Below are 25,783 nucleotides of genomic sequence, written 5' to 3' on the forward strand. Positions count from 1 at the left end.
TACAAAGTTTACGATTTTCAACTGAAAATTGCAAATTTTCGCAGTTTCCTGCATTTTTTTCTTTTTACATTAGAATTCGCAGTTCTCGGTGAGACTATTCTGACGTCTCATTTATTGCAAGTTTCGTAAATTCGCAGTTGCTGTTGAGACCTTTCTGAAGTCTCATTTCTATATATTTCGCAGTTTTTCGATATATTTTTTTTACAGTTTTTGTTATTATTTTAGTAAAATTGCTGGTTTTCACATGACGTCATAAAAAACTGAAATTCATATCTAAACACAATTTTGGAATTTTATCTTCATCACATAAAAGAAAATATAAAATACCATCGGCTTGCTTGTTTTCAGAAGGAAAGCATTTTTTTTTAAATAGAGCAGTTTGAATTTAAGATTTTTGCGCAGTGCGTGACAGAAGGATTGCTGCTCTAAACATGTCACGAATACATGAAAACATCGATTTGCCTCGTGTTTTATTAGGTCTCATCAGCTAACATGTAATAGAAACGTCTATGTTAATGTGTGAAAGTTCAGCGGAGAGAAGAAGGGCTTTGAAATAGCCCAGGTAAATTTCAGATGTTTTTGCTGGTTTCCGGCCGCCATGTTGGTGTCCCTCAGACGGAACACCAACATGGCGTCCCATACTAAACTCTGTAATTTTCCGTGGTACATTTTCTTGAATAACTCGGTTATGAGATATCGCACGGCCCTGTGGCTTTTACACGTTGTTTATGTATCACTCTTCTACAACATATCTATTTCTTGACTTTATCTATTGAATTGTTGAGGATTTTATTTTTTTTTTACTTGCGTGACGATGTGTGAGGTGAAAACCACCAATACATCTTAGAAAACGTAAAAGGGTTAAATAATGAGTTGCCCGGCATAAACATGTATGCATTTGAAGTAGAAAATAAGCTAGAAATAATCAAGTAATTAACAGTACGTTAATAACAATAAAACTCTAGAAATTGAACTTAGTGCACGACTTCTTACTGTAAACGATGTTCTGTTTCCGGTTCGATCAGACCGGAAGTGTTGTTACTGTCAGCGGTTGTTATTTCAAAACAAAGATGGACGACAACTTTCAAAAGTCTTTCCTCGATATAAATTCTGCAACTGATGACTGTTTGGTCGGCAGAGTGCCCGGTTGAATAACAGAACTAATTTCACGGAACTCTGTAGAGTTGTTCAGGTTTTTAGCTAGCATGATCGTCGCCTGCAATCCAACAAATAAAGAACACGGATACCGTGACACGACCATCAAATTTGCTGATAGTTAATCGGTGAAACATGAAGTCTTGGAAGCAAAACAGAGGAACTTTTAAGGTATGTTTTTAATTGTTTACCCTTTTAAAACGTATTTGTCTACTTTAAGTTGCGGTCAAGACAGAAAAAGTCGAAGTTTGTTGCCTTGGGATGCCATCGCTGTCACACAACACGTGTCGGAAAATAAGAGATTTGCCCAAAATTGTTGCGGCCGTATCTTTTCGCAGTATAGAGATCCACTAAATATTATTCCGTAGTTTAAGGACACTATCCTAGTACTCTTTGAAAAAATACACGAGACTTCCAGAGTAAGTCAGAATTTTGAGAAATGTTGGTTTTTGTTGCAGCACTTAACACGCTCCGTGCACGAATCGTTAACATTGGTATGTTTGAGATGCCCTCCTTTTAAAAGTTCTCAATAATATGAGTTCTATATACCATATTTGTAAAGAAGTATAGTGTATGTGTTCGTGGTATAAATGTAAGGTTTTTCGGATAAATATTATTTCGGCGGCAAACATCCGAAAACGGGTTAATTTCGACTCGGTGAAAGGTCGATTTTCGGGGATTCGGGAGGGTTGAACATTCGCCTCAAAATTTCGGGTCTTGTTAAGTTTAGAATCAAAAGAAATGTGTTTTCATTAATGTTATATCAACTTTGTCTGTTGCTGAAAATTTGAAGGAAATCGAACGACTGGCCCAAATTGACCGGTCGAATCTAACGCGGACTGTCTCTTAAATTCTGATTTCACAAACAGCATGAAGTACATGCTAGTGAGTATCTCATGTTTGTGTTTTGCCAGCCTTGCCTTCGCTTTGACATGTCGCAAAACTATTGTGCGTGTTTTCACGTCACCGGGTTGTTTTTGCCAAATCGTAAACAAAGGGAAATTCAGTTTCTTATTTTAGAGCACAGGGTTATCTCACAGATTAAAACAAACCAGTTCAGTACTTTCTGCTTCTCGTTTTTATTTAGCCACACTTTAATTTCCCATGCACTGAATTTTGCATCTTCTATAGGGATGCGTTCTTTAGCTGTCTTCTTTTATGGTACGTTTAAGTGCTTCTAAACGCCAGGGACTTCAATAAGAAACTTCCCATGTTTGTCGCGGCATCGGCGATTCTGTGTATCGAATTTGTCACAATGTCCTATCCGCCAGTTGATACCTGCAAAAAACACTGTGATGGTGTGCTGGTGACGCTCTGCAGTTGTTGTCGTCAAAGTAATGATTTTTCTAAATCTCTTGGCCTGGTCTACCTGTGTTGGCGTCAACGTAACTTCGTGGGTGTGTGGGAATTTTGTGAGTGCCCTCTCCATTACGAGTGTCAAGGGTTTTTCAGAAACTCCACCAAGAGGCTCCCTGTAGGTGAAGCCATACGTCTCGGACTTCATCAGGATTTCTTTTGTTGCTTCAAGTTCCTTCCACACGGCGCTGCCTTCTCCATGGACGGGCATTATGGGGTACCTCTGACGACATATACCCACTCCACTAATGGGGGGAAAGAAGATACGTATTCCACTGGCTCGAGTAATTCTGACAACACCATCCTTATCCAGAACTCCAACGCTGTTTTGGGTTGTGTCTGCGGGATCGGTGCTGACTTCCACCCCTGAAAAAAAATCTAAGGGTGTTTGGTAATACTTCTTACTGTTTGTGCCATTGTATGCCGTTTCTGTGGATTTACCTCCACTGCGGCCATCGGCAGACACTGTTTGTCCTAGCGGACTTTTTATAGGACCTTTGTACTCAATGTTTAACGGGTTCCATCTGTTTAAGGGTGTCAAGTAGATTATCTCAAGTGGGATGGCATACGAGTACTTCTGGCTGACTGTCGTGCAAATTTCTTTCCCCCTCTTTTTCTTGCAGGTGGTCAGTTTCATTCCTGCCACTTTGGGTTGTGTTGTCATAGCCATGAACAAGTTTTCATCTGCGAAGCCTCGATGCCTAATGGACTTGCCCATTGCATCTTTCTGCTTAACCCTGAACCAGCGATGATAGTAAGCGGTGTTCACTTTCCCAGTTTTCTTGGGGTCAATTGTGTAGGCCGGATTATCAAATGCTTCGTCCGTCAGGCTCCCTTGGTAATTATCTTTCCCAGGAATCTCACCCATGAGCTCGTCCAGTAGCGAGAACTTCGGATTGTTGTACCTCTCGTAGTTTCTCCACGTAGCTGAGTCTTGAGGGTTGAGTTGGAATCTTGCTGCTCTGGTGCCAGCCTGTTCTTCGTATTTTCTTCGCGCAGGAAGCCGTGTATGAAACTCATCAACTACACGAAACCTGTTCAATGGAATGTCTCGACTCACTGGATGACACAAAATACGATAATTCCACTGAGCGAAAACAGGGATCGTCCCATTGATTATGTCTATGATTGAGGTGGGCAAGAAGGAAAGGTTCTCTTGATTGTCTTTCCTTCCAGTGTAGGAGGTGAAGCGGACCTTTTCTTGTAGATCGAACCAGGATTTTGCGTCAATAAAATGCCTGTCACTTGCAAAGGGTTCATCGATGTCTTTTGTTGCTGTGGTCCAGGCACCTTCCATGTAGCAAAGGACTGGTTTAAAGTACTTTCGGTAATCTCTGACAGAGTGATCTTGATTTTTCCATGCCTTAAACCATTCGCGCATCTCAACGACCTGCTCATCAACGGTGGCTTTATTTTCGACCTCTGGTGGTACTTCTGGGAATGGAATCGGTTCTGTTGCATGGTAGTCTTTGCTTGTTTTATTGGCCATGACGAGTGCGTAATCATTGTGCCTGGTCCTGAATTCCACTCCATTGAGGATCGCGATGAATTCTCCCAGACCAACAGTGCGGATGTTATTAGCGTGTTCGTGCATGGCCATAAGCCTTCTAGAGTTGCCGTGGGTGTCTGCTAAGTAATTACGTGTTCCCTCGTTGCTGAGACGCACTTGTTTCACTCCAGAGTCACCATCAGATCTGATGCGTTCTTCAACAAACATCTGCTGCAACATGATTTGCCTGGAAAGAGCGCCCACGATTTTGCGAAGTGATTCCATTTCACTTGGCGGTTCCTTGCCGTTGTTTGCATCGCTAAACGGCTCGTCGCCACATGTACTTGCTGTAAGTGTTATGGCAACAAGTAACGTAATGAAGAATGAAGCCATTTCTGTAGAGAAAGAGGATGCAATTTTACACCATAATTTTGAAAATGACTATGTTAAAATCCCTATGATTATTAAATGTAGGACTAACTAAATCATTGTTCCATTTACTATTATCACTTTTATTCTGTGAACGAGTGTAAATAATTTAAGTCTGTTAATACGTAAAGTTTTGCATGTGTGTATTTGTAAGTTCTTTTTACTTTGCTCGAGTGTTCTTGTATTCGTCTTGTCCCTCCTCGATTAGTTTTGTAACTATTTGCGGGACAAGCCATTCATTCTGTTATTTTTTTTTTTTTCAAATAAATTGTTGTTGTTGTTGTTGTTGTTGTTGGAGTTGCATCGGCTGGAAGTGGTTTTTCTTCGAGTTGAAAAACGTTCTGGTCCTATTCTGGCTGTGGAATTGCGTAAGAATAATGCGAAACAAGCATTCAAATGAAAATTTAGACCTATCACAGAAAACGAATACAATTTTCTCATACATCAGGCCCCAGTTAAGTTCAAAGAGTGGATAATCTGTCCAGTGGATAAAATGTATTAGGTGGAGTACATTTTATTTGCTGGATAGTGACTTATCCAGTGGATAACGTTATCTAGCGTACTAAAATCGCTATCCAGCGGATAAAATGTACATGTACTCCACCTAATACATTTTATCCGCTTGATAATAAGTGACTTATCTACAAGAAAAAGTTATCCACTCTTTGAACAACCGAGGCCAGATGTAAAGTTTGACGACGTTCATTATTTGCACAACTGCAGCTTGCGATTGATGTTTCTCGTTTTTGTGGCTGAATTTATAGAGCGTCCGAACTAGTAAACGGGAGGTCATAGATTCGACTCAAGTTGGGAGAACAATGTTTTCTTATTCCGAGTATAGCTGTGCCAGTAACTCATGCATGTGAAAAAAATGTCAGTACTTATCTATCACAGACGTTAGTTGTTGGAATGTTTCACTATTTCACCTCTATGTTAAGGCAAGTGACTTTTGTCTAGCTAAATGGACGTCCGCTCAGTTTTATTATTGACGCAACAATTACGAAAAACATTTTTATATTGATTTTGTGTTTTCATACTGCATTGTTGGATATGGTGATAAATTAAAAGACCGATTCGCCTCTGTCTGGCGGAAACAGAAAATAAGCCGTCCTTTTCTTCTCTTCCATTGAATGTGAACTTAACTGTTCTGATTTTTGCGAGAACGTTACTATATATATCAAGGATTAACAAGGAGGCTGGCCGCTAATGTTGAAGAGTATGTTTTAAGCAAAATTTGCGTGTTGTGTTATACAACAAAAATAGACTCTTTTCAAAGGAAAAGTTCCAACTTTGTTTTTTTAAATTTGGTCCTTATTCGGATACTTTATCATTAAACGGTATTTCATTGCTGATAATTACTCTCAAATATTGCGGTTTAAATAACAATGATTTTAGTGTGTAGTTATTAAGTTATCTTGCGGCCAGATCTTGACTGGAAATAACTTGCTTACTCGTTTTTGGTAGTTTTTGGTGTATATTCCGCCGTGTTTTGGGTTGAATTTGTACCAGTTGAATTTTACCCTTAATGACTTTTAATCTATAAGTAATTACTACGGAAACACTTATCGACCAGATCTGTCAGTTGTACCAACACGTAATGTACTTTTTAATTAAAGCTACGAGGTTGTAAGAGCGTGGCAAGTTAATTTATGGAAAAAGGAAGAACCAAGTTTCGGACAAAGAAAGTTGTGTTCCATTTCAAGTTTCCGTTGTAAAGTGTTGTTATGTGATTTCATTTAATGTTTGATTTCTCTTATATTTAGCCAAGAATGTTTAATTGCAAAAGATGTAAAAGATAAAAATGTTCCTTGTAATTTTAATATTGATCTCTTAGCTTTGTTTTGTCCAGATGTACCTTTGTGTTTGGCTTCTGAACTTCAACTTAGGTTAAGAAAAATTTCATCTTTGTTTTAAACAGCTGAAACACTAACCAGTGACTAACTTCTGCATTTCCTTTATTATTACAACCTATGGTCGATTTTACTTAAGAACCTTCAAATTCTATTGGAGTAAATATGTTATTCACCATTCTTCAGTTGGATTCACAGAGGCACTTTTGTGCAATTGAATATTTAACGCCTATAAAATACAAATTATTCAACCAGTGTTATCAGGGTCCAATCACCCGTGACGAATTGGCTTTGTTGCGCTGTCCACTTTCTGAATACCTTTTACATCGAAATTTGCTTGATAAATGTTTTCGCTCCGATGTCACATTCATTTGTCCTCGTCACATTTTGAATTTGATAAACGATACCCGCTGGATTGGCCTACCTTGGCATAAGAATAGCAAACTAGTATTTTCACGCCGTCACACCCAGGCGCCAGATTGTTCTAATTTGCATGATTTATTACATCTCGGAGGAAGCCATTTCTTGTCCACACAACAGCGCTTCTTAACAGTGCAAAATTCAACAAATGGTTCTACATACAATCTACAACCTACTCCTTTGACTGTTTATCATTTTCCTTGTGATCTCACCTTCGCTTCAGAAACCACTGGTTATGGACAATGTCCAAAACGCATGAGTTTTCATGTTCCATTGTTTACACAAACCACATTCCATTACTTACAATGGCGCGGAACGAACCATGACGAAATTCTACGCTTACATTACAAATCACTTAACCTTTCACCTCCAGTACATTTCGACAACATTACCATGCAGTTACTCGACAAAACTTTCTACTTACTCGATAGACAATTTTCCACATAAATGACTTCACTTCGGTCGCGAATTTACTGATTTGTTGATTTACATCGCATTCGCTTTGGCACTTCTAAACACTTTTTGTATTTTTGTTTTGTACTAATTATCGTCGAAATATTCAGCAACGCATTCGTTTACGCTTCTTTAAACGTGCGAAGCGCTCAAAGTTAAATTCTCAAACGCCAAGAACCATGGCCGCACGAGCGTCGATTCCGACTAAATTGGACAACTCACAGGCTAGCGATCAAGAAGACTCCGCTTTAGCTATAAATTTTGATTCTTTGGAATTACAATCAAATGGCCCATCTTGTTCTCACTGTCATAAACCACAGCGTTTTCGCTCGGACGAAGCTACTAAGACTTACACCTGCTTTCGTCCGCGACTAGTTTCAGCTTACATTCTTACTTTTTGCGGGACTTAAGCTTATATTTTTGTTGTTGTTTTTTTTTAATGCTTTTTTCATTTTCATTCACTGTGCACAATTGCATTCGCTTACCTCGCTCTGTCCTCTCCTTGTTTTCGTTTCTACTTCTCGGTTTCGTTGGCCATAATCAATATGCGAAATGATTTCGCATATTTTCCAACACACACTATAATCACCCTGCAAGCAGAGCCTCCTTTTGTCTTTTTCTTTACTGAGGAGAGAAAAGGATGCCTCCTTTTGTCTTTTTCTTTACTGAGGAGAGAAAGGGAGACCTCCTTTTGTCTTTTTCTTTACTGAGGAAAGAAAAGGAGGCTCTGCCTGAATTGCGTCAACTCTTTGAAGCCCCCGCAGCCCAAACTTGTGGACTAGTCAATCTTGTTTTCTCTCTTCAAACTGGTTTTTCAAGTGCGAGCATCCGTTTAGTGAGAGAGAAGCGAAGAGAATTTCTATCTCTGGTTCAATGTTATAAGATAGTTTTTGGCATTGATCACCCCTCTTTCCCAGATTTCTTTGAGTTTGCCAAAAGTACTCGTACAAGAGCTAACCACGACTACAAACTTTATTTGAGAAGAGCGGTTTGTAATTGCTACAAATATTCTTTCTTTATTCGCATTGTAAGGAAATGGATATGTTGTACATGCAGAATCATTATCTGTTTTTAAGAGTAGACTTAAAATTTATTTGAATATTTATTGAATCAGTAGCCATCGAATTTTATCTAGTTCTAGAAATTTTAAAATATTTTGTAAGTTTTTAGTTAGGGAAATTGCTTTGTACAGGGTTAACCTCACGATTTCCCTTTTCAGGATGTTTTTAATTATGTTGTAGCTTCCTGAATAAAATGTTATGTTATGTTATGTTATGTTATGTTATGTTATGTTATGTTATGTTATGTTATGTTATGTTATGATAAGACCGATGGTTATAATTGAGCCCGCTGTACCATGACAAATCAAGATGGCTGCAAGATCTGCTTGTCGTGCTCGAAGCCAAACACCAGTTATTCTCGACGAGATTCTTCTTACAGTCAATTCACGCGTGACCGGTATTTTTGAAATTTGAACTGTATTTTTAAATTTACCTGTCAGTTTTGAACATGGCCGACGAGGTTTCAAATTTCCCGTCAACGTTTCCCTAGTTTATTGACGGCATAAAGATTTCATTGAATTTTCTTTACATTACAACATTAAGTATTTCTAGAATAACAGTTGTTTCCCAAGTATTTTGAATCTTTTATTTTGTTATTCTGTTAATGGGTTCAATTCGGAAAGATTTCCTGAGAAATGTTCAACATTCCGTCCATTCACATGTCGGACATCACAAAGAGAAATTCGAATGTTCCTTTCTTCTCCGAAATACTGGTCACGTGTGACGTGAATGGACTGTAATGTAATTGGTATATTCCATGGATTACATGGTTTGATTTTTTTCCGGCTCAGATACCTCCGTCTCTCTTCCTACAGGACACGGCAAATCTTTAAATTCCGTTAATGAAAGAGTTATCCAAGCGGTCAGATGAACTTTCGTTTCATGTTCCTTAGCAGCCGATGTTAGCGGTGCTTTCTCCTCTCATTGCCCTGAAAAATTATCTGAAAGGCTTGCCTTGAAATGCTGTATTGGAGGCAAGCGCACGCCTATTAGGCAAAATAGGCCTGGGTTCGAAACTGTATCCTAGCAACATGCAGCGCATGCTCAATAAAGATCTTACTCGATTCATGCAGAGTCTTTCTCGAGAACGCCAAAATCGAGCAAGCAAAAGAAAGGCTCTGCTACCAGGGTGTCACCATGGTAACCATGCATTGTTTTATTTTAAATTTTGTCCCAGTTTTCGCACGGATTCATGGCGTCTATTCCAATAGCCCATTTCACGGTTAACTCTGCTCATTTGAATTACAATGAAATCTAGCATGTATGTGAGGCAATTTCGAGCTATTTTGTAGTTTTAGCCCGAAATTGCCTCGGATCAACGTAGGATAACATTGTAATGAAAATGAGAAAAATCAACCGTGAAAAGGGCTAATACGCAACTGGCTGACTCGCCGAATAAAACTCACGAACTATGTATACCAGCATGGGTACAGCCGTTTTATTTCACCAGCGTTACTTAGCTGTTCCAGTCCTTTTCCTTTTTATTCCGCTCATCCAACTAATCATGGAAGTGCTCTTACTTCGAGTATTTGCGCTCACTGTGGACATGAGCACCTTTGGAAATTGAATTTTTACTTAATTTTCTTGAGCAGGGTGTGATTCCACCACCGCTATTTCTCTCCGTTATTCGCTTGTGCGATTATCTTATGATAGATAAAGACATCATTTTCGCAAATGATTCAATTGTATTTACCAGGGCATTTCCGACGCCCTTCAGCGTACACATGAGCACTTGTAGATACATTAAACAACACTACACTTTTGTCCGTCAGGGGGAAACCGGGTGCTGTTGTGCGGAACGACCTTGAACTACGCTGCGAAGATCGCCTTACTTCTCGCGTTCCTCCTGTCGGCAATCACTGGTGCTGCCTTGTTGACACACTTAGAGCTGAACCAGTTCGAGTGGAATGGTGAGGTTGCATCGACTGCCGGTAGGTGGACGCATGTTTCCGCTACAATAGCTCTCGTTTCTTCCTGAAAACTATTTTTCATTCAATTTCTTCGTACACTTATTATTTAACTCCTTGATTACTTACATCATTCGCCACAGACTTCACTATGTCGGCCAATCAAAAACACAAGCCTCGTGCCGTCACGGACGCGCAGCGCGTTTAGCTGCGTTTCTCAAAACTAAATGTTTCATTTGTTTCGATGACCCCGATGCGGGTATTACTTCTTCAGAATTGGGTTACTGTAAAAAATACGCCAACGAATCTTGCTTGCTTTCATGTTTCAACGCGGGTTACATTCGGACGGGATTTGTTCACCGAGCAAGTTTCGTCCCAACTTGTCCCCATTGCCGAACACGACTAGTTCTCACTAGAGATCACAGGGATGGAATTCGGCCAGCAGAACTTCCAGGTTACCACGGGGATGGTACGTGTGTTTCAATTTCCGTCGTCGCGGGCAAATTTGAAAGCCAATGTCCGCCTACTCGTCTCCCAGGTTTTAGCTGGGCACGGATTCGCGTAGATTGGACGGCCCCGCGAATTCGCTAACTTAAATGCCGTGACATTGTTCATTTAGTGTGTTATTTTATTATTATTATTATTATTATTATTATTTTTTTTTTTTTTTTTTTTTTTTTTTTTTTTTTTTTTTTTTTCATATTTATCACCACCGAGCGGTATTTCGCAGGAGTGAAAAAACACTTTTTCTCTCCTACCACATACAAAAGCGGTTATTTATGTTCTGGGTGGAAACACGTCAAGCCAGCGTCTTAAATTCGGTAGCGCTCCTGGTAGCGCATTCCTTTCGTATTCTTGGGAGTCAAAAATTGCCTTGTTTTTTAACTTTCCCGTATCCCGTGCCCGTTCCGAAAAAATTGTGATTTTTATTGGCTGCAACTTCGAATCACGTGGAAAACAGGTTGGATTGTACCATAAATGTTCATTTTACCAAAAATTTGCATAATTTTGTTTACGACGTCAGTGAGGCGTGACATGGCACTTTCCGCGGTAAAAGCGGTCAATCGAAAGAATAGGGAGTTTAAGAAACGAGAACGTCATTTAAAAATATAACTTCTCGTTTTTGTAACTCTTTCGCAATCATTTAAATTTGTTTAAATTGGAAAATGCTGGCGAACTCTCCAGGAACTAAATTAGTATGAACGACGTCAAAGTAAGGAAAAATAAAGAAAGATTTTGCGTCATACGCTCCCGTTCCCTAAAATTTGGTCATTTTACGTTGTTGTTTTGCAGAGGACGGTAAAGAAATGTACCAAAATGTAAAACGCACGTGCAGAGTGATTGATTTTGCTCATTAAGCCCATTGTTTTCTAGCGTTCTCGTTACCGTTGCCGTGCTCGTTTCTTAAACTCCCTGATGAACTTCTAAGAAGCACTCGACATTTAACACAGTGGAAATTGGAGAGTTCCTGGTGAAGGAATCATGCTTTCTTTGACAGTTGAGGAACCACGATGAGACTGAGAAGAGGTCATTTGTAAGCTTACGTTATCGTAATCACTAATGGATTTCCAGCACAACTACAAGGGAAACAACATAACGCGATCATCGTGACTCAAACTATTCCATTAGCAAGGATAGTTTTATCTGCGAGGCATACAATTGAAATAAAAGAATCAGCATCATGCGTAAATGCGTAAATGCCAGTATAGGCATCTTGTTTTTCATTAATTACCACGCCAATGTGACACCTTTGTGTTTAAATCTTTCCTTTTTATTACGCAACAGGAGGGGGCAGCGTGGTCGAGTGGTTAGGGCGCCGGACTTGAAATCCGGTGGTCCCGGGTTCAAGTCCCGCTCTGACTGCTAGCTGGAGTTGTTTCTCGGTAGCCCCGAGGCCGCGCTTGTAAATAGCCAGCTGGTCTGCCTCCTGCCAGTTGGGATTTTTAACCCTGTTATTTTCAATTTATATTATTTCTTTACGAGGTTTAATGCTCGGCCCCACTAGCACTTGTGCTATAAACACTGCCGAGGGTAAATAAAGGTTATTATTATTTATTATTATTATTATTCTTCAACTAAGCGTGGGGAAATGTTATACAACAAAAATAGACTCTTTTCAAAGTAAAAGTTTCAGCGTTGTTTTTATTAAATTTGGTCCTTATTCGGATACTTTAATCATTAAACGATATTTCATTGCTTATAATTACTCTCAAATATTGTGGTTGGAATAACAATGATTTTAGTGTGTAGTTATTTCATTTACTTGTGTTTTATTAAGAGAATTGATGAATTGTGTAATGTAAGTCACCGACAAGAGACACTTTGCCTTCTTAGCTGGACTTCTTGGGACTGTTCAGATTATCCTCAATTGTACTTTACAAGTGACACAGTTGAAACCGAGTTAGTCATATCTTTCAACATAATGTTAGTTATGCTGATCAAAAGTTGTTTTCTTCTGGTACCAATTCAATGCAAAGCAAAAGTCTTGTTTTGAAGTGTTTCCTCGGAAACCGTACCAATGAATAGTTACGCCCAAATTGTTTTTTAAAAAGTAACAATAGGTTGTTTATGCCTTGTCAACACACATTTTCTTAGTTTTTATCTTGCTGCCAGATCTCGACTGGAAATAACTTCCTTACTCGTGTTTGGTAGTTTTTGGTGTATATTCCGCCGTGTTTTGGGTTGAATTTTACCCTTAATGACTTTTAATCTATACGTAATTACTATGGAAATACCTACTTTAGCATATCTGTTGTACCAGCCCGTAATGTTCTTTTTAATTAAAGCTACAAGGTTGTAAGAGCGTGGCAAGTTAATTTATGGAAAAAGGCGGAACCAAGTTTCGGACAAGAAAATTGTGTTCTATTTTAAGTTTCCGTTGTAAAGTGTTGTTATGTGATTTCATTTAATGTTTGATTTCTCTTATATTTAGCCAAGAATGTTTATTTGTAAAAGACATAAAAGATGAAAATGTTCCTTGTAATTTTTATATTGATCTCTTTGCTTTGTTTTGTTTAGATCCACCTTTGTGTTTGGCTTCTGAACTTCAACTTAGGTCAAGAAAAAATTCATCTTTGTTTTTAACCGCTGAAACACGTCTAACTTCTGCATTTCCTTTATTATTACAACCTATGGTCGATTTTACTTACGAACCTTCAAATTCTATTGGAGTAAATATGTTATTCACCATTCCTCAGTTGGATTCACAGAGGCACTTTTGTACAATTGAATATTTAACGCCTATAAAATACAAATTATTCAATCAGTGGTATCAGGGTCCAATCACTCGTGACGAATTGGCTTTGTTGCGCTGTCCACATTCTGAATACCTTTTACATCGAAATTTGCTTGATAAATGTTTTCGCTCCGATGTCACATTCATTTGTCCTCGTCACATTTTGAATTTAATAAACGATACCCGCTGGATATCTTGGCATATCTACCTTGGCATAAGAATAGCAAACTAGTATTTTCACGCCGTCACACCCAGGCGCCAGATTGTTCTAATTTGCATGATTTATTACATCTCGGAAGAAGCCATTTCTTGTCCACACAACAGCGCTTCTTAACAGTGCAAAATTCAACAAATGGTTCTACATACAATCTACAACCTACTCCTTTGACTGTTTATCATTTTCCTTGTAATCTCACCTTCGCTTCAGAAGCCACTGGTTATGGACAATGTCCAAAACGCATGAGTTTTCATGTTCTATTGTTTACACAAACCACATTCCATTACTTACAAAGGCGGGGAACGAACCAAGAAGAAATTCTACGCTTACATTACAAGTCACTTAACCTTTCACCTCCAGTACATTTCGACAACATTACCATACAGTTACTCGACAAAACTTTCTACTTACTCGATGGACAATTTTCCACACAAATGACTTCACTTCGGTCGCGAATTTCACGACTTCATACTGTTCACGAAAAACCTATTACTGATTTGTTGATTTACATAGCATTCGCTTTGGCGCTTCTAGACACTTTTTGTATTTTTGTTTTCTTTTGTACTAATTCTCGTCGAAATATTCAGCAACACAGCCGTTCACGCTTCTTTAAACGAGCAAGGCGCTCAAATTCAAATTCTCAAACGCCAAGAACCATGGCCGCACGAGCGTCGATTCCGACTGAATTGGCAACTCACAGGCTAGCGATCAGGACGATTCCGCTTTGCCTACAAATTCTGATTCCTTGGAATTACAATCAAATGGTCCATCTTGTTCTAAACCACAGCGTTTTTGCTCGGACAAAGCTACTTAGACTTACGCTTTCATCCGCGACTAGTTTCAGCTTACATTCTTACTTTTTGCGGGACTTAAGCTTACATTTTTGATGTTGTTTGTTTTTTTGTTTTTTTCATTTTCATTCACTGTGCACAATTGCATTCGCTTACGTACCTCGCTCTGTCCTTTCCTTGTTTTCGTTTCTACTCCTCGGTTTCGTTGGCCATAATCAATATGCGAAATGATTTCGCATATTTTCCAAAACTCACTGTAATACCCTGCGAGCAGAGCCTCCTTTTGTCTTTTTCTTTACTGAGGAGAGAAAAGGGAGCTTCCTTTTGTCTTTTTCTTTACTGAGGAAAGAAAAGGAGACCTCCTTTTGTCTTTTTCTTTATTGAGGAGAGAAAAGGAGGCCTCCTTTTGTCTTTTTCTTTACTGAGGACTCTGCCTGAATCGCGTCAACTCTTTGAAGCCGCCGCAGCCAGAGCTTGTGGACTAGTCAATCTTGTTTTCTCTCGTCAAACTGGTTTTTCAAGTGCGAGCATCCGTTTAGTGATTAACCTGATGGTAATAATTGAGCACGCTGTACCATTACAATTCAAGATGGCTGCGAGATCTGCTTGTCGCTGTCGAATCCATCACCCGTTATTCTCGACAGTCAATTCACGCGTGACCGGTATTTTTGAAATTTGAACTGTACTTTTTAATTCACCTGTCAGTTTTGAACATCGCTGACGAGGTTTCAAATTTCCCGTAGAAGTTTATTGACGGTATAAAGCTTTGAATTTTTCTTTACATTACAACATTAAGTATGATCAATAAAGATCTTACTCGATTCATGCAGAGTCTTTCTCGCGAACGCCAAAATCGAGCATGCGAAAGAAAGGCTCTGCTAGCAGGGTATATGTATACATAGTTCGTGAGTTTTATTCGGCGAGTCAGCCAGTTGCGTAATAGGCCTTTTCACGGTTTTCGACTGGAAGCTTTCTGGCACAGCTACATCCCTCCAATTTTTTTCTTAAACTCCTTTCCCAATTACCAAAAGTTTTCAATTCGTGAATTTTTCAGAAGCGATGTTTTTTGAACTGATTATTTGACATCGGATTTTCATACAAACACTGTTATTTCAAGCCTGTTTGCCTACTCGTCAATATGGCTTCGAAAACCGTGATAAGGCCTATTAGTACAATAGAAAACAAAGTGTTTAGAAGCGCCAAAGCGAATGCAATGAAAATCAACAAATCAGTAAATTCGCGACCGAAGTGAAGTCATTTGTGTGGGAAATTGTCCATCGAGTAAGTAAAAAGTTTTGTCGAGTGACTGCATAGTAATGTTCTCGAAATGTACAGGAGGTGAAAGGTTAAGTGACTTGAAATGTAAGCGTAGAATTTCGTCTTGGTTCGTTCCGCGCCATTGTAAGTAATGGAATGTGGTTTGTGTAAACAATGGAACATGAAAACTCATGCGCTTTGGACATTGTCCATAACCAGTAATTTCTGAAGCGAAGGTGAGATCACAAGGAAAATGATAAACAGTCAAAGGAATATGTTGTAGATTGTATGTAGAACCATTTGTTGAATTTTGCACTGTTAAGAAGCGCTGCTGTATGGACAAGAAATGGCTTCCTCCGAGATGTAATAAATCATGCAAATTAGCACAATCTGGCGTCTGGGTGTGACGGCGTGAAAATACTAGTTTGCTATTCTTATGCCAAGGTAGGCCAATCCAGCGGGTATCGTTTATCAAATTCAAAATGTGACGAGGACAAATGAATGTGACATCGGAGCGAAAACATTTATCAAGCAAATTTCGATGTAAAAGGTATTCAGAATGTGGACAGCGCAACAAAGCCAATTCGTCACGAGTGATTGGACCCTGATAACACTGGTTGAATAATTTGTATCTTATAGGCGTTAAATATTCAATTGTACAAAAGTGCGTCTGTGAATCCAACTGAAGAATGGTGAATAACATATTTACTCCAATAGAATTTGAAGGTTCTTAAGTAAAATCGACCATAGGTTGTAATAATAAAGGAAATCCAGAAGTTAGTCACTAGTTAGTGTTTTAGCGGTTTAAAACAAAGATGAAATTTTTCTTAACCTAAGTTGAAGTTCAGAAGCCAAACACAAAGGTAGATCTGGACAAAACAAAGCTAAGAGATCAATATTAAAATTACAAGGAATATTTTTATCTTTTACATCTTTTGCAAATAAACATTCTTGGCTAAATATAAGAGAAATCAAACATTAAATGAAATCACATAACAACACTTTACAACGGAAACTTGAAATGGAACACAACTTTCTTTGTCCGAAACTTGGTTCTTCCTTTTTTCCATAAATTAACTTGTCACGCGCTTACAACCTCGTAGCTTTAATTAAAAAGAACAGTATGTACGTGTTGGCACAACGGATCTGGTACAATAGGTATTTCCATAGTTATTACTTAAAGATTAAAAGTCATTAAGGGTAAAATTCAACTAGTAAAAATTCAACCCAAAACACAGCGGAATATACATCAAAAACTACTAAAAACGAGTAAGCATGTTATTTCTAGTCAAGATCTGGCAGCAAGATAACTTAATGTAAAAAGTAAGAAAATGTGTGTTGACAAGGCATAAACAACCTATTGTTACTTTTTAAAAACCAATTTGGGCGTAACTATTCATTAGTACGGTTTCCGAGGAAACACTTCAAAACAAGACTTTTGCTTCGCATTGAATTGGTACCAGAAGAAAACAACTTTTGATCAGCATAACTAACATCATGTCTACAACAAACTATTGCGTTGAAAGATATGACTAACACGGTTTCAACTGTGTCACTTGTAAAGCACAATTAAGGACAATCTGAACAGTTCCAAGAAGTCCAGCTAAGAACGCAAAGTGTCTCTTGTCGGTGACTTTCATTACGCAATTCATCTTAATTCTCTTAATAAAACACACTCAAGTAAATGAAATAATTGTAATGCATAGCTACACACTAAAATCATTGTTATTCAAACCGCAATATTTTAGAGTAATTATCAGCAATGAAATACACGGCTAGTTCTCAGATCATCGGGATGGAATTCGGCCAGCAGAACTTCCAGGTTCTCGTGCATTTGCATTCTCGTATACCCAGTTTACACCAGTGTTACAACATTCGACCAATTTCCGTCGTCGCGGGCAAATTTGAAAGCCAATGTCCGCCTACTCGTCCCCCAGGTTTCAGCTGGGCACGGATTTGCGCAGATTGGGCGGCCTCGCGAATTCGCTAACTTGAATTTACATAGTTCATTTACTCAGCGATCATCAGACTTATATTACCAGTTGGTTCATAAACCTCCGTTCGCTAAGATCGAGATGGAACTAAACCACAATTTGTTGGATCTTAAGAAGAAAGGCAAAATCGATGATCCTACAAACTACAAACTACGATCTACGGACGCCATTCCACCCGCCATACGAGGCTCAATCAAAGGTCTCCCTCTTCGGCCCATTGTGTCTTGCATTGGTTCTAAATTCCTCTAAATTCCTGACGGACATTTTGACATCTATTCAGAACCTTAATGGCTATTTTGTTTCTAACTCTATGGACTTTACCAAACAAGTTGCAAACCAAGAGATCGCTGACGATGAAGTAATGGTTTCGTTCGATGTCGTTTCACTCTTTACTGCCATTCCGGTTGACAAGGCTTGTGACTACATCAGAACAAAGTTAGACGAGGACACCACGCTACACTTAAGAACGAAGCTCAACACTGATGAAATCATCTCCCTCTTGGAATTCACCCTCTCCAACAACTACTTTATGTTCAATGACTCTGTCTACAGATACATGGATGTGCAATGGAGAGCCATTGACCAATCGATGACCAATCGATGGCGAAGATTCGTGTGGTTCATGTGATTCGTGTGGTTCGTGTGATTCGATTATCAATACCAATCGATAGATAAATTGGTATCGATTGCTATCGATTTGTTGCAGATTAACGGAACCGGAATCGACGCATAAAGAACACAACTTTGTACGCAGTAATTATAAACACGTTTCTTGTTAATGTTAAGAGGAGACAAGAGAGGATGAAGGTAAGAGAGGTAATCCCCCTTATAGGCCCTATCCCCATCATAATCCCTCTGAAGTTATTTTTAGAAGGTATCGATTTCTCGCGGATAATGTTACCTCGCGCGTTACGTGTCTTTCACCGTTTTCAATTTTACAACGGCTAATCACCATCATACACTTCCAACAAATCTCTCAGTAATACACGTGATTTGAAAGCAAATAGAATGTAAATTTGAATGTCCGAAGAGATTTACAACTCACTGTGACAAAAATATCAAAATTTTCGTACCGCGGTTATGATGTTTATACTCGTCTGTTCAATCGCGGCTTCAATTCAAATATAATCCAACACTCTTGCATGAATAAGCTAAGATTTGTTTCTCGCCTTCCTTTTAAAGAATCTCTTGGCTGCATGCGTGATTAGAAAGCTAATGGAAGGTACACTTCAATGATCAAAGGGATTTGAACAAAGTGAGATAAAGATATCAAAATTTTCGTGCCGAAGTTGTGATGTTTATACTCGTCTGTTCAATCGCGGTTTTGACAGCTAAATGTAACACTCTTGCATGAAAAAAAAAAAGATTTATTTCTGGCGTTTCTTGCAACAAATCTCTTAACTACATGCGTGATTTAAAAGTAAGTAGAACGTAGATTTCAATGACTGAAGGAATTTTGTACTCACTGCGATAAAAATATCAAAATTCTTGCCGGAGGTTGTGATGTTTATACTCGACTGTTCAATCGCGGCTTTCAATGTTTCGACAGCTTTTAAAATGTAATACTCTTGCATGAAAAAAGATTTGTTTCTCGCGTTTCTTCCAACGAATCTCTTAACTACATGCGTAATTAGAAAGCTAATGGAACGCAGATTTCAATGACTGAAGGGATTTTGTACTCACTGCGATAAAAATATCGAAATTCGTGCCTAGGTTGATCATGAGATGTTTGTATTTGTCTGTTCAATCACGGCTTTCAATTTTCGCCAGCTAAATATTCTTGCATAATTTCCGCACAGCTGGGCTCTAAAACAAATCATGCCGGAGCGATTCTTTTCCAATCTGCGTTGTCCAAATACAGCCACTTTAAACTCGCATTCGTCCACAAAACATATGCAGGCCCCGCTTTCTGTATGCATGTTCCGCCATTTTGATTTTAGATCAATTTGCGAAAGACGCGTAGCATTGCGTGGGAATCGGCTCAGCTGTCAACGTGGGTAAAATTCAGGATATATGATTGGCTAACACCTAACCCTCTTGGGACACTGGATCTCGCGGGAGATCTAAAAATAACTTCAGAGGGATTACGATGGGAATAGGGCCTATATGGGGGATTACCTCTCTTACCTTCATCCTCTCTTGGAGGAGAACAATACTCTCTTCTTTCTCTTTAACGTTAATGCCCCGTCCACAGGAATCCGTTTTTTTGACAAATTAATAGTTGGTTCCATGGGCCAATGTATAGGCTTCAAAAAACGGTAAGTGGTTGCATCGTGCCTTCACAGAAAAATTCTGATAACAGAAGTTGTACTTTTGCAAACAATGAAATTGCCAACAACAGCAGCATTAGTTGTTGCAAAATAATGAATAAAGCCGCAATACCTAGCCTTATATATAATAACAAACCTAATCGTGCTTAAAGCAAAGATCACATAAACACAAACTAAAAAATCTGTGAAGGCGCCAACTGTGTCTAAAAGAAATAAAATATGAAGCAAAAGACAAAAAAGACGTTCCTTTTTTTCATCATAGTAGCAAGCGATGAGCCATTTTAGTTTTGGTGTTTGGTATATTCTGGGTCAGAATTTGTTTTACCAATTTCGTCCCCAGGGCTTCCTAAAAATGGCGGATGATCGGACAGGTAGCGAGCGTGACGTCTGTTCAAGGTTGCGGAGCCAGTCGATAGCAATCGATGAACGGTTTTTGTGTGGTTATCGATTGGTCATCGATTGGCCGATACCAATTAACTAATTTTATCGATTGATATCGGTTGAATTTCCGATCATTGGATTCTGACTTCACTATCACGAAACATTCAATGTGAAATAGTTTATTGAGGAATGGTCAGTCAGTCATCCGACAACAACAATGTGTCCTGACATATACTTATTACAACATACAACATGCTATAAAGTCTAACTTGAAAAGCTTGAAAAATTAAGTGTACCACGCTAGATACGAAAAACCACTAAAAAACCACTCTTTAGATGTGGCCAAAAAATATGTGGAAACGTATTCCCCATCTAATGCAGCGGCACAGAACCTCGAGGAAGAGGTACAAACAAACCCATAACTCCATAGAAAAAATTTAACTAAATTTGAAAGCAGCGAACAGGAAGACTGACTGAGCTAGAATGATTAATATTCCCCGCTAAAACATTAAATACTCAAAACTCTCCCTTGAGAATACTAAAACCTCTCAATCGTGCCATCAGAATAGTAATTTCTGACTAATTCGTTCCTTAGTCACTCAACCGTCAGAAATTACATTTTTCATCGATTGGATACCCCGGGAAAATAAGTTGATTGATTGTATTGTACATTTGTTTCTACTTTGTGTGGTTTTCAGGGAAGGGGGGGGGGGGGGGGGGGGGCGTTTATTCGACAGGGGGAGTTTGTTAGAGAGGGGCGCTTAATACAAACTTGTCAGCTTAGGGGGCGTTTATTAGATAGGAGGCGTTCATGAGACAGGGGGCGTTTATTAGATCATTTACGGTACGCGTTTTTGGTAGTTTTTGGTATATATTCCGCCGTATTTTGGGTTAAATTTTTACCCGAATTTTACCCTTAATGACTTTTAATCTATAAGTACGTAACACGTGATGTACTTTTTAATTAAAGCTACGGGGTTGTAAGCGCGTGGCAGGTTAATTTATGGAAAAAGGTGGAACCAAGTTTTGGACAAGAAAGTTTTGTTCTATTTTAAGTTTCCGTTGTTAAGTGTTGTTATGTGATTTCATTTAATGTTTGATTTCTCTTATATTTAGCCAAGAATGTTTATTTGTAAAAGATGTAAAAGATAAAAATGTTCCTTGTAATTTTTATATTGATCTCTTTGCTTTGTTTTGTCCAGATCGTTTGGCGATGACATTGAAAATTGAAGAAGAAAGTCATTTCGGTCACTGAAAGTTACTCGAAGGAAAATATGGAAATTGTTTTAGTGCGCTAAAACTACTGCGCAAGGCATTTCGTTAGCCTAAATTTACGATTGATGAGATTTTGACAGCAAATTGACAGTTCCCGCCAAATCCCGCTTGGACGATATAAAAGTGATGAGATTAGTGGCCTTTACATCTTGATCTTGTCAAAGTAAGTTTTACAGTGTGATGAATAAATAACCAAAGGAATTGAAGACGTGGTTGTACTGCTTGGAGCCTAATAGCGCGTAGAAATAATAGTGCAACAGTTAGAGCAAACCCCCAGAAACTCAGTAAAAACTCTATATATTGCATGTTATAGTAGTAACCTTGGTTTCACTTTACGAGGAATATTAAAAAAGGGGAACTTAAATAAGCCGCTTATCTGAAATACTAGTCCTGGTAACATTCCCAGCAGCTTCCAGCCACGTTTTTTCTCAGGCTACACGTTCTAAATGAGGAAATTCTCGAATATTCCGTAAAAAGATAAAATAAAACAACTCCTTAAAATGCAAATGACTTACAAAAAGAAAAAAGGACAAGACTGCGATACGTACTTGAAATTAGGAATGCTCCTAAATGACCTTGTTAGAGCTGGATGCTTGAGTATCCGCTTCAGTTCACGACCAAGACAAAATACTATTAGATCTAGATAACTAATGCTTTAAAATCAGATCGGCTTTTAACAGGGGCAAATTTATACCGCTCTTAATGTCTATTTCTTTTATTTAACTACAGCGTGTTTTACTTTTTAAAATAACATTGATATTTCTGCTTTTTTTATGATTACTCCTGAACGCGATTGCCATTGAATAACGCCGACATTCGGCTAGTTACACGGAATGCCCACAGGACAGGCCTTGTCTAGTCAGTTGGGTCGGGTATCTTTTTACGCGGGATGCCCTGAAGGGGCATACCGTGTCTAAAAACGGGTCGATTTCTTTTTTTTTTGTTTTTCGTAGTAGCTACAAACCTGCACATTAATTTATTCATTAAACTCACTCCTCTCCTAGTCGGGAAAAACAGGCCAATCAAAATCCATTCTTGTCGCTTATATCTCGAAGGAGGGGACTCACTCACCCCTACCTGTGTGACGTCAAAGCATCATTTGATTATGATTAAAACCGGATTAAATTTGTTCGCCATATTGTTAACATGTTGTGGACTCAAGTGTGCCGTTTTCAAACGAAAACTTCACCATTTTGAAACGGTAAATCGAAAGAATAACCTCTAAGAAGCACCCGACATTTAAAACAGTGGAAATAGGAGAGCTCCTGGCGGAGGAATCGTGCTTTGGTTGACAGTCTTGAACACGATGGGAGACTGAAAAGAGGTCATTGAGAAGCTTACGTTATCGTAATGGAATCTCAGAGACGCATTTTCCTGCATTCTGAAGCCCTATTAAAAATGGTTAATACGAGACTTGTTGAAAGCATGGCAATTTGTCTCTTTATTGGGTTTCCCTAAATAAAAAACAAAATCAAAGGGCCACTCAGTAGTCACCCTTTAGAAGGTTCATGGGGCTCTTGCCTCCACTTCAGAAGATTTCGACTCACATTTGTCAGTCCCACAAAAAACATCAGGAATCAGTTCTGAAGATAATAATCAATCACTTAACGGCTATGTAACAATAATTTTCTGTATATTTTTCAATAACTTTGCGCAAACTCTACGCAAACGTTTCGCGAACTCAAAGCGAAGATCAAACGTGCACATACGGAGTACTACATGAAGTACTGGCTGAAGTAAACCACTGCCCAGTAACTGATCCTACTCCACGTTCACTGTACGTTCGCTTCGATCGCCGTTCATACTGTTTATGCGATTGTTTCTGCTGAATGCGAGCCAGGCTTGCTTGTTTATTGTCTTTATTAACTCATAATGTAGACAGGTACCTTCTTTATCAAAAGCTTTATTTATTTTGGGAATTTACCAAAGTGAAAATAGGCGTCTCAAATATAAAAGTTACCGTCGGATGCGACGGCCAACGGCTTATTTTGAAAACCTTTTATTACGCGGGATGCCCTTAGGGGCATACCGTGTCTTAAAACGGGTCGATTTCTTTTTACGCGGGATGCCCCTCGGGGCATACCGTGTCTAAAAACGGGTCGATTTCTATTTTTTTTTTTTATACGCGAAAATGAAAAGAGGTCATTGAGAAGCTTACGTTATCATAATGGAATTTCCAAAATATTGGGGAAAGCCTAAGTAACGTAACACAAGGGAAACAGCCTAACGCGATCTTCTTGACTCAAACTTTTCCATTAGCAAGGATAGTTTTATAAATCTGCAAAGCATACAGTTGGAATAAATGAATCAGCTTCAGCATCACGCGTAAATACCAGTATAGGCATCTTGTTTTTTCTTCGTCGTAGCCACAAATCTGCGCATTAATTTATGCTTTATTCTCAGTCCTCTCCTCGTAAGGATGTATCGTTCTGATTGTCTTCAACAGAAGCGGCTCAATTAAAATCTATTGTTTGGGCACATATCACGAGAGAGGGGACCCACCCATCCCTTTCTTTGTGACGTCAAATCATCATTTGATTTATTCATTAAACCTACATTAAATTCTACCCTCTCCCAGAAGGGATCTATTGTTCTGACTGTCTTCAACAAAAATGGTCCAATCAAAATCCACTATCGGAGCGTATATCACGGAGAGAGGACCCACTCATCTCTACCTGTGTGACGTCAAGGCAAATTATCATTGAAAGGTTGTTTTCGTTCAATGGCGGCCACTTGTATAAATTTAAGACTCTGATCTGCCGTTTTTCAAGCGGTAAATCGAAATAATAACTTCTAAGTAGTAGTCGACGGTTTAAACGATGGAAATTGGGAGAATTTATAGCGAAGAAACTACGTTTTCACAAACACATCTAATAATACAACGCGAAAGAAAACAGACCAGTTTAAGCAGGGGTTATGACGTTATCGCACAGTAATTTCCAGTATGATTCCCTGTAACACAACAATTCATAATATATCACGCAGTCTCTCTGAATAAAGCCATTCAATTATTTCAATTGCGAAGGGAGGATAGTTTTTAAAAATCTGTGAAGCATACAATGGGGGAATAAATGGGGCTATTGCCATTAGGGGGGCATCTTGTTTTGAAACAGTCCTCTTAAAATAAGAGTGTAAATATTATACCGCACCTGGCTAGCTGTTTTTTATAAATTGGTGATATTAAAACCGTTTTCTTCTTCAGGCTCACTATGTTGAGTAGAGCCAGTTCACTTTAAATCACGATGCTTTTGTGGGGAACCAGCATAAAATTCTTTGTTTACTCCCTTTGTCAATAGCCTGTTAAGCGGTTGTTTTGGTTAACTCAGCTGCGTGATATTTCAATTTGCTTAATTTAACCGTATTAGTTCCTAACAATTGTTCCAATGATCGAGTGCAAAAGTAAATCGCACCTGGAAAGATAATGTTTTGTATTGTATATGTAAATATTTAAAACATATATTTTGAACTGCGGATGAAAGATAAAATAGAAGAAAGATCCTCGCAGTGACTACACAACTTAAGCTGTTGCGAAAAGAAAGCCTGGAAAAAATTCAGGAGTGAACGGGATTCGAACCCATGACACTTGCGTTGCCGTTACAATTGAGCTATAAGCCAACTGGTAGCTGGTCATATATGTGAGTTCGTAATATAGCCGTAAAGGATGAATAAATAAATGTAAAAATATGAAACATATATTTTGAACTGCGGATGAAACAACAAATAGAAGAAAGATCCTTGCAGTTACTACGCAACTTAAGCAGTTGCGAAAAGAAAGCCTGAAAAAATCAACACTTGAACGGGATTAGAACTCATTATCCCTGCGATGTCGATGCAGTGCCCAATGCAACCAACCGAGCTATCAAGCCAACTGGGAGCTGGTCATATTGTGAGTTCGTAATAAATTACCCGTAAGGATGAATAACTAAATATAAATATTTGAAACATATATTTTAAACTGCGGATGAAAGATCAAATAGAAGAAAGATCCTCGCAGTTACTACGCAACTTAACCTGAAAAAATTCAGGGTTGAACAGGATTCAAACCCATAACCCTTGCGATGCCGGTGCGGTGCTCTACCAACTGGGAGCTGGTCATATTGTGAGTTCGTAATATAGCCGTAAAGGGTGAATAAATAAATGTAAATATATGAGACATAATTATATTTTGAACTGCGGATGAAAGATCAAATAGAAGAAAGATCTTCGCAGTTACTACGCAACTTAAGCAGTTGCGAAAAGAAAG

General features: G+C 38.6%; 1 protein-coding gene across 2 annotated transcripts; it reads right to left on the bottom strand.

Moving 5' to 3' along the window:
* Positions 1-2,158: 2,158 nt before the first annotated feature.
* LOC146483972 (uncharacterized) lies at positions 2,159-14,807 on the bottom strand. Of its 2 annotated transcripts, XM_085105081.1 has the most exons (3): positions 14,786-14,807; positions 14,524-14,725; positions 2,159-4,395 (listed from the first exon to the last, which is right to left on the bottom strand). In XM_085105081.1, the coding sequence occupies exon 3, from the start codon at positions 4,391-4,393 to the stop codon at positions 2,333-2,335; it is 2,061 nt and encodes a 686-aa protein (XP_084961207.1). In that variant the 5' UTR covers positions 4,394-4,395; positions 14,524-14,725; positions 14,786-14,807; the 3' UTR covers positions 2,159-2,332. The 2 variants fall into 2 exon arrangements, with proteins under 2 accessions (XP_084961207.1, XP_084961208.1); XM_085105082.1 differs by lacking the exons at positions 14,524-14,725; positions 14,786-14,807 and adding an exon at positions 7,638-8,471.
* Between the last annotated feature and the right edge of the window lie 10,976 nt (positions 14,808-25,783).

This window comes from Pavona decussata, unplaced genomic scaffold (genome assembly GCF_977016875.1).
Source record: "Pavona decussata unplaced genomic scaffold, jaPavDecu1.1 SCAFFOLD_37, whole genome shotgun sequence".
NCBI classification, from domain to species: domain Eukaryota; kingdom Metazoa; phylum Cnidaria; class Anthozoa; order Scleractinia; family Agariciidae; genus Pavona; species Pavona decussata.

What these genes read in the sequence shown, in the direction of transcription:
- LOC146483972 (XM_085105081.1), bottom strand. Translation starts at nt 4,393, where the DNA reads ATGGCTTCATTCTTCATTACGTTACTTGTTGCCATAACACTTACAGCA.